Source organism: Haliotis rufescens, unplaced genomic scaffold (assembly GCF_023055435.1).
Source record: "Haliotis rufescens isolate VD_foot unplaced genomic scaffold, xgHalRufe1.0.p SCAF_8, whole genome shotgun sequence".
NCBI lineage: Eukaryota > Metazoa > Mollusca > Gastropoda > Lepetellida > Haliotidae > Haliotis > Haliotis rufescens.
In genome coordinates this window covers 32,457,119-32,467,446 of record NW_025964372.1, presented here as the reverse complement: position 1 = coordinate 32,467,446, position 10,328 = coordinate 32,457,119, and the positions used below count along the sequence as shown (strand labels likewise).

Here is a 10,328-nt window from a genome sequence, read left to right as displayed (position 1 = left end):
AAATTTTCACAAACAGGAAGCCTTTGTCAAAAGGGGCGGTGGGGTAGCCTAGTGGTTAACGTGTTAGATCGTCACGCCCAAGACCCGGGCTCGATTCCCCACATGGGTACAATATTTGAAGCCCATTTTTGGTATCCCCAGACGTGATATTGCGCGGATATTGCTAAAAGCGACTTAAAACAATACTCACTCATTCATTTACGTCATGATAAACAACTATTTTTGGTGAAATACATGTGTGTCACTATCTGGTGATGGCCAACCCATTCTAACAAGGAAGTAATTTTAACCGTGGTTGTCTTGGCCGACAGTAGAGTAGGCGATCTACTGGCCAAATAATCACAAACGGCTGTGGGGGGTTAGGCTGATGACGTTTATTGTATTGGTAGGTACGAATGTACGTACGTACTTAATTCAGCCTGAAACAATGAAAGTACAACATAAGCAAATATAACATGGAATCTAATAAATATATACAATATGTTATAGTTACTCTTTAAATTTCTAAAATAGAGATATCACTTTCTTTAAATAAAATAGAGCTTACTTTACTTTACACAATACATCAGACGTACCGTACAATACACCAATGTATCAATACACAGATACAAAATATATCAATCTGATAATAAAGTGATAACGAACATACTGTATGTAATTTTGGTAAGAATTACAAATCATGAAAGATAGAATACTTATACAATATCTAAGATAACATTACATACCAGATAGGTGAAACCTGTACTGGTAATACCGGTAACAATGATTGCATGGTGAACGTTGCCACTGACAAATCTGCATAATAAGGAAAAACATATGTAGAATATTATATACAAATGAAATCTTATAGTAAAATAAGGTATAAAAATATATCGTACAACAGCCACTCATATCAGACATACAACACTCATACATCTGCACTTACCAACATATATCAAACATACAGGGCGAAACCGCATTATCAGTGGTTCATATTGGGAAAGGGGGGTCACCCTTATTTCAAACGGGAGCTAAGTCCGTTGTTTTCGTATTTGCGAGTAATGGCGTCACCCATGCTGTTCGTTGTTGGTCCAGCTATTAAATGCCCAGCTTATCCCTAAGGTAAAACGTATGCGTAATTAAATGTTTGAATGCATTATAAATTTATGTTTCCATCCGTACATCTTCTAAGATTGGTTTAGTGGTGATAACCATTTTGTAAAATGTGGGCCCACATCTTTCCCGTCATCTGTGGTGATCGAAACAAGTGGGCCCACATTTGTATTTCGCCTAGATTCGTTAGGTTGTTTCGTTAGTTCTGATAATCAATCCCTAAATGTGGGCAGACGTTCTTCCGTCATATTGATTGCAACAGGAGGGATCACATTTATTAATCGCGAAATTCTCCTTAAATATTGATAATCATTTTCTCAAATGTGGGTCCACATTGTTCCCGTCATATATGGTGATCGAAACAAGTGGGCCCACATTTGTATATCGCCTAGTGGGTAGACGTTCTTCCGTCATAGTGATTGCAAAAGGAGGGACCATATTTAAAAATCGCTAGCTTCATTAGCTTGGCTTACTTATAACCATTTTCTAAAATGTGGGCCCACATTGTTCCCGTCTTATAGTGATCGAAACAGGTGGGCCCACATTTTTAAATCGCTGGGTTTCAGTAGGTTGACGAAGTCATTTAGGCTAGTGGGCTCACGTTTGTCATTATGTGACATTATGTATTATTCATATTTTGTAAAATTGATGGGAAATATCTTTATAAATCATTTCGTGTGACAATAATTCCATGAAAGGCACAAAAGTCTTTGAAGTTTGAATAACTGCATCATAGCTGACCACACTAAGTTTATAAAAATAGCTACCAAGCAAGAACTAAATCAACTTCAAATTAAATTTACAGAGGCAATACCACTCATTCTACTTTTTCCAACATAACACATCAATCTAATCATAAGTGTTGGTGGCGATATAAGCCTGAAAATATGTCTACACTTGAATTGATCTCGGACATGATACAAGCCTCAAACGTTTCCGAGAACTTGTTCCATAAAAGGAATAACTCATGAATATTAATGACCCCACGACCTAGTTTGGCGATGTTCGTAGAAGTGAGTTCTGCTGTATTGCCATCTTATTTGTACATATTAATCCAATTATAAGTCATAATACTTATTTTTAATAGACAAATTATGAGTTTGTTATGCGGGTTTGTTTACGTAGTATATATTCTCAACAACAAGTGCGTTTAGTTTCGAATGTGGGCCCACCTCGAACTTTTGATTAGGCAAACGGAGTTAGCTCCCTTCTCGAACCACCGATAATGCGGTTTCGCCACATACAGACATACATTTACTTTCCATTACTGTACAAAGGGGTTTAAATTACTTAGTTTATATATATAGTTAGGTTTTGTGTTTAGTACTATCTTATACAGATAAAGAAAACTCACTTAACAGGTCACTGAACTAGGTATTTGCGAAAAAAGGTAAGCATGGCCCGCCATACCGATAATACCCGCCACTCACACAATTTGCATCACACTCACACAAACAGCAGTACTCCTGCCCTGGTACGGTGACCGGCAAACAAACCAGACCAGCCAAGTGATGGACCAGAACATATAGTGACACTATCGCGTATATACCGATAAAGATGAACCTGAAATTGATATGCCATATCTTCCATTTTGTCCGTTGGGTACAAGTCCAAAGATCTTGTTGATTATATACTCCTCACTAAAAGTTAAACAACAAGTATTATTTTCCGTGCAACATTCACAACAGTGTTGAATGACATCCATTGAGAACAAATCCAGGCAGGAAAATAACCTACGAATACTCGACTTAAAGCCTTTTTCATGTAGATTTTCCTGATAACACTGATAACATCGCCTGAACACAACCACCCTCAAAACACACATGCAAAATGCACGACATGCATGTTTTACACACTTCACCCATGCACCCTGATTGCTTAAAAACTCCCAGCAAGGGCAATTTGTCGACATTAACACTTTCGACATGGCTAGGCGTCACTTAACGCAAACTGAGGTTGCTCAGATTGTTGGAATGGTACAGGGGGGTCTCACCACAAACTGCTGTTGCCAATCATTTTAATGTTCACCGCAGTGTCATCTCAAGAGCGATAACTCGATACCATCAAACTGGACTGATGACAGAGAGACCACGTACAGGTCGTCCAAGGGTGACAACTCCTCGTGAGGACCACCCTAGCCCGGAGAAACAGGTTAACTACGGACAGATCTCTCCAGAATGACCTTCAGAGAGTTGCAGGAAACAGAGTCACAACACAAACACTAAGAAACAGACTTTACGCTAAGGACCTGAGGTCCAGGCGACCAGTACGATGTACCCCACTGCCTGCACACCATCGACAACAGAGACTTGCTTGGGCCAATCAACGCCGTAACTGGAGGGTCAATCGCTGGCGTAACGTTCTCTTCACAGACGGGTCAAGATTCTGCATTGACTTCAACGATGGTAGGGCACGTGTGTGGAGAAACCGTAATGAACGATACGCCAACTGTACAATTGCTGAACACGACCAGTACGTAGGTGGAAGTTTGATGATATGGGCTGGCATCAGGGTTGGACACAGAACTGATCTTGTGGTCATCAGACGTGGTACCATGACTGGAGTACGGTACAGGGACGAGATTGTCACACCTGTGATCATTCCCTGGCACAACACGCAGGTCCTAACTTCATCTTTATGGATGATAATGCTCGTCCACATCGAGCAAGAGTTGTCTCTGATCTTCTTCAGACCAACAACATCACGCATATGGACTGGCCTGCAAGGTCTCCGGATCTTAATCCCATTGAACAGGGCATTCTTGGAAGGCCTGTTTATGGTCTTCATGTTCGTCCTCACAATCTGGATCAACTTTAACAGGCCTTAAGGAGAGAATGGCAGAACATTCCACAACAGACACTTGATAGGCTTATCTGGTCAATGCCAAGACGTGTAGAAGCTTGCATTCAAGCCAATGGTGGACATACACGTGACTGAACATTTGATCATTGTTTCAAAAGGACTTAAACTCAAATTTAAAGATTTTAATCTTTCAGTGCAGCACATTTTGCACGACTGTTTTCATGATACTGTTTTTGATCATTTGTAAACCTGTTAGGCATAAACGCTTTTCAGTTCCCTTTGAGGACAATGTGTGTTTGTGCTCTTTCTTTGTATTGCTTTAGTCAGTTTTAGGTATCGGAATATATGGACTGACACATAATAGATTTGTTGCTTAACCTTTTGTGAGGAGTATAAGTAAAAAATAACGTTATAGAAACATTCGTTTTGCAAAGCTTTCAAAATGTTTATGGTTTTATGAAGGGCATTTTGAAATTTGACGCGTCAATGAAAACATTTTACTCTGAAGCAATCCAATATTTTGACCTGTTCCGTATGTTCCCTGTGAACAGGTGAACATTTGACTTGCCTTTGCATGTGTTTGTGATGGTAGATGCTCTCCTTTCCTCGAACACCGGGATCATCAATTGATAGTGACTTCTGAACACATACTGATGTTAACACATACAGAAGTTCTAGCAACTACATCATCATGACACCCTCATACCAATGGCTATTCACATTTTACTAATTATTGGCCTGTCATATTTGAAAAAGATGATCCGGTAAATTACAGCTGGAACCTTGATTTGCTGACTAAACAGCAACTTGCAACTAATCACAACTTTCAAATCACATTGGTACACCAGGCAACAGAAGGGAGATAATGCATGTCATTTACAGCCATCCCAGCCATAGGAATTCGAGTTGGGAATGTTAGCGTTGCAGGAGTGCTCTCATTTTTCCAGTATCCTCTGTACGATATACGGCATCACCATTAAACATGTGTAATCGGGCATAAGCGTTTTTTAATTTCACTTCAAAACCAGCTGAATCATGAAACATTTCTATGCAGTGTCATTTTCAAAAGTCGTTTCTAATTAGCCTAACTTTCGCCTCAACTTGGATTTTTTTATTAGTATCTTAACGCCACACTCAGCAATGTTTCCAGATGTATGACGACCTTAGGAAATAATCTTGCCTGGACAAGACAATCCTGTCATTGACTTCCCTAGCACCGATCCACGCAATTAGGATCCGATGCCAAGCTATCCACTAAATCACCGAGCCTGACCACCCGATCCATTTAGTTGCCTCTTATGACTAGCGTTGGTTGTTGGGGGCCTATATTCTTACCTGGAATTCCACGGAGATAGAACAATAAGGGACCGGGTGAGCACATATAGAGGGTCCCGTGAAGATCCGGGGTAGAATAGGTCTTCAGCAATCCATGCTTGCCGTAAAAGGCGACTATGCTTGTCGTAAGAGGCGACTAACAGGATCTTGTATTACATATTGGTCGAAAATAAGATACAAAAGAAGAATTTTGCCCACACATGACACACTGACAATGTTTCTTCATGTCTAACGCAAAATTGTCATCTTTCGGAGGTTATATTTAATTCTAGGGCTGAAGACCCTTTGGTAGTATTAAAGGAATAGTATATACTTAATGACAAAGACCATAAACTTGGGCAATATGTGGACTACACTAAGCTGTTCTTAGACGGTACCGCGACTGGTCTTAGAACTTCGATGAATACTCTTTCAATATTTCATAGAATGTCAAGACTGAAAATGAACATCAATGAACCAAATGGAGAAAAATATATCTTACTAAACACAGATAACATAACAGTGAAAAAACATCAGCGCTTTAACCACTATGGTTTAACCATTAGTTCAATAACTCACGACTTATCATTCATAACTGGTTCAATAAGGGTGTATATACAGTAAAGGGTCGCTGCAACTCTAAAAGCTTCATGTCTTTCGAAGAGGAAGAAAATGTTAGAGGGACTTTCTTTGTTATTAGGAATATTCCCAGAACCCTGAGAGAGACTGTTAACAGTACGATCTACTTAGATCAGACAACTGGAATTTATATGATGCTGTTGACCTTAATTACACCCGCATAAGTATGCGCAAACTGTACGTGTAGTATGTTAAAATATGGGTATGTATTAATTATGGAACGTGTACAAAAAGTTGCTCGATTTTCAATATTCCCCAGGTAAGAAACACTCAAAATGAATTCAAGGACGAACATACATGTGGGTAATCGAACCCAGGTTTTCGGCGTGACGTGACGAGCGAACGCTTTAACCATAAGGCTACCCCACCATCCCTTATTCAGTATGTGAGGTCATATGGCCCAAAGTACATTTCATACAGTTATAAATGTGTATTTTATGTATATTGTATACATGTTATTTTCTTAGCTAATATTACATTTATTATTTTTTAATAACCTCGAGCTCATCAAAAATATTTTTGAAATAGCAGAGATGGCATTCAAAAGGGAAGAGACTTTTCACAAACTAATCAAAACTGTACAATTTATGCTGACATCAAGGTGGACAAAAACCCGCCACATCCAGGACGTACGTTCAGATCCATCTCAAAACATGTTCAAAGAGTCGTTGCCAGGCGTTGTATTCCTCCAAGTCCTCCAGAACAAACACACCATCTCCATCCAGAAGCTGAGTGAGTAGAGGAGGGAGCGGGTGACGTAAGATGGAGTTCGAATATAGAAGCATAAGTCTCTTAGGCATGTTATTGTTGCATGCATAGATCCCAGATGACAGTGTAAAGGAACACAACTCGTCCTGAAGGAAAGTCTCGGTCACATACAGGACAGTCTTCCAGCTGTTGTGAATACAGTTAATAATTTCCTCAGCTGCGCAAACGCCCACTTCGAAGTTTCTGTCTGGAATACATAGTCGTAGACCTCTCTCAACCTCCATCTTCTGTAGAAAGGTGGTACACACCCACTGATAATCATCATGTTGAGAATAGTAAATAAATATGTCATACTGATAATCTTTTCTGCATGGCACACAATAATCGAACCCTATTAATCTCAACATCCAGTATTTTAACGAAATGGTATTTTTCAGTATCAAATGAAAAATAACAAGACCAGAAATCAGAACACACATCAAACAAACTGAAAAGGCAAGCCAAAATCTAGCGTAGCAATATCTCCAGTGTCTCCCAAAGGAACGAGTAATGTTTGAAAGTTTGATAAGCTGACCCTCCGTGTCGAGGCAACTGTACGAGTCAAAGCGTCGAAACTGGACATCTGTGTCAATAATCCACGTCAGAAAGTCCAAGGCTGCACATCCACAGGACAAGATGTTTCCATGAAGGTCAAGTGAAATCTGCTGCGAATCAAATACCCTTTCATCTAACATTGTTCTTGTATTTGTGCTCAGAACACCGATGGAATTAAATGAAAGATCAATATGAGTGATGTTTAACATTCCAGACAATTCAATAGGGACGTCTTCAAACACATTACGGCTTAAATTCAAATATTTTAAGGTTTTAAGATCCCTGAATATATGTGTATACATTTTGTATAAAGAGTTAAAGGATATATCTAATGAACGGACGTTTTTGAGCGGACTAAACAGTGTCTGGGAACTCATGTTAGACATTAAATCAGTATCAAAGTGAACATTGTTTAGATACAGCATCATGACGTTTGGGAATGATTGAAAAAATGTCAACGGTATTTTTTGAAAGAAATTCCCTGTAAAATCAAGATAGTTTACATGCTCCATACCATAAATACGCCATGAGTCCATTCTCAAGGCAGAATAAGAAAGATCCAAATATGTCAAGTGTTCACCTCCATGAAAACATATGTTAGTCCCCTTAAACTGTTTATTATGTGCGCCTGACCCACTCAATAAAAGTGTCTCCAATAACGGAGGAAGATAGAATGTCACGTTTCCCCATGATTTCCCAAGCATGTCTTTGGAACTTTTATCCTGCCCATCACCTAGATACAAATGATATACCTGCTTTGACACATCCAGTACAACAAGGTTAACAAGTTCAGGGAGAAGAAACAGCCACTGGGGCTCACCAGCTACAGCATTTTGTCTGAGGTCAATATATCTTAGACAGCTTTGAAAAGGTTCCTGTAATAGCGCACTACTTTCAATCACAACTATGTTATTTTCTCTAAGAATCAGTCGCTCAACACATATGGTTACAAGGTAACGGGTCATTTCAGACGTGAGCATGAGTGTTTGATTGTTTAGTACACCTTTGACAGTAACATCATATCTGTGCACATGTGAAAAGTCTATTTCGGTCATATTCCTTCCACTTAGTCCTTTTAGGCTTAATAAAGACTGATATAGTCCAAAGGGTGCGGTGTCTCTGGCAAGCAAGAATCTAAGTTCAGAAAAAGGAGAGAAGACATTGTCTCCCAGAAATATAAGATTTATACACACTGACAATGTTAGGTTGCTTATAGGTGCTTCCCTGAAATTCACAAAGGAGCTATTCCCTAAACGTCTTATAAGGACAGGTGATCCAAAAGTGAGACTCTTCAGCCTCTTCATTTGTGCAAAGCCAGGTCCAAACACGGGTTCTCCAGCCCCATCAATAACCAGTGACTCGAGATAGTGAAGATCAGCAAATGTAGCGTCAGGATATTTCAATGATGAAAACTGCATCTTCATTCTGCTCACACGGAGTGTTGTCAGGGATGTCAGGTTTTGAAATGTCCCAAGAGGAAGAGAGGAATAGGTAAAGTTAAATCTATTCCCATCTAAGTTGAGTCGTTGAAGGGCAGGCAAGTTTTGCAGAGCACCTTCCTCCAGAAACTCTATGTTGTTATCATTCACAAGCAGCGTATGTAATGAGGGAAGGTAGGGCAGTGATCCGTTCCGGAGGCTTGATAAGTTGTTGTTACCTAGGTTAAGTTCGGTTGTGTTTCTGGGAAAACCTCGAGGGACTCTGTTGAAACCACACCTTGAGCAGTCCACTGTTGTTTCATTGGCTGCATGGGAAATGTTGCATTTCTGAAGGTCGGAATGTTGCTGTGGGGAACACTGTAATGTCATCAGATTCGGAATTACAATCCAAACCAAACAGCATAACTTGACTGTCATCATTCCTGTCAATATAATTGTAATATGTATAAATATAATAATATATTATTAGCAACCAGTTGATATCCGATGATAAAAGCTGAGCTTTGCATTCCTACGATTTCAGTTGTTTTGTTTAACCTTTAGCCTGATGAATTGTTTTAGCATAAAGCACTGTAAACAGGGTGGACGGTTTCAAACAGTCGCAGCTTCATTAAACAAGGGACAATTGAAGAAATATTTTCCACATTTATTCCTGATAGAAAACTGCACATTACTGAAGAAAAATATCCCCGGTGTTTTCAATCATGCCAAGCTGAAGACCAAAGCGAACATGAAATTTGTAAATTTTCTTGAACTTACCTGAATAACATTACTGAAGGTGGTATGCATAAGGAACCTTTTTAAATCGTTAAATTTCTGCAAATTAAGTTCAGTAAACATATCTCCAATATGTCAATTTTAACAAAATATAAAGTCAATTTGTATGGCAAAAAAACAACGCGATGGTAATTAATGCCCAATTTCAGTAAATGTCTTCTCCACACGTTAAACAGAATATAAACATAATTTTCGAAGTCATCACGTCAGTTACAGAAAGAAGAACAATCGGGTTAATCCTACTTGTCATGTTATTGAATTTGCAGGAAACAATAAATGACTTATGAATATTTACCAATCCTAAGCTTTTGTTGAATATTTACGATATACCAAAATACAAATCCCGTGTTGTGATTCTAGCTGACGTACGAAAACCAAACATGGCGCGCTTCGCCCGTCCCCAGCATAATTTATTGATCTTTTAACATCAACAAAATTTACATTGCCTGCATATATATGTCTTGGTGAAAGTTGATGATGCTAAAGCTGGAATATTGCCGTGTACGCCAATAAACAACAGACAAACAACTTCAATTTCAGTTTAATATGATGAGAGAGAAAAGAAAATGCAGATCGTGAAATCTGACATCAATATTTCAGAAAATGCAAGGACATCGGATGTGATGTCACAGACAGGGGTAGTTTGCTGATACTTTTTCAGTTTCAGTTTCAGTTTTCAGTGTTTAATTCCGCACTCAGCAATATTCCAGCTATATGACGGTGGTCTGTAAATAATCGAGTCTGGACCAGACAATCCAGTTATTGACATCATGAACATCGATCCACGCAATTGGGATACGATGACATGCATCAATCAAGTCAGCGAGCCTGACAACTCGATCCTGTAAGTCGCCCCTTACGACAATCAAAGTCGACTTTTACGGCATGTATGGGTTACTGAAGACCTATTCTACCCCGGATCTTCACTGGTCCTGATACTCTTTCGTTGCAAAACAATTACAG

The 10,328-nt window shown here is 39.2% G+C and overlaps 1 protein-coding gene across 1 annotated transcript; it reads right to left on the bottom strand.

The window, feature by feature from the left end:
* Positions 1 to 158: 158 nt before the first annotated feature.
* Positions 159 to 9,012, bottom strand: LOC124115975 (toll-like receptor 3). Its single transcript, XM_046477159.2, has one exon. The coding sequence runs from the start codon at positions 9,006 to 9,008 to the stop codon at positions 6,483 to 6,485; it is 2,526 nt and encodes an 841-aa protein (XP_046333115.2). The 5' UTR covers positions 9,009 to 9,012; the 3' UTR covers positions 159 to 6,482.
* Between the last annotated feature and the right edge of the window lie 1,316 nt (positions 9,013 to 10,328).

Bases quoted from the DNA above. Each gene is read 5' to 3' on its own strand.
- LOC124115975 (XM_046477159.2), bottom strand. From the start codon at position 9,008: ATGATGACAGTCAAGTTATGCTGTTTGGTTTGGATTGTAATTCCGAAT.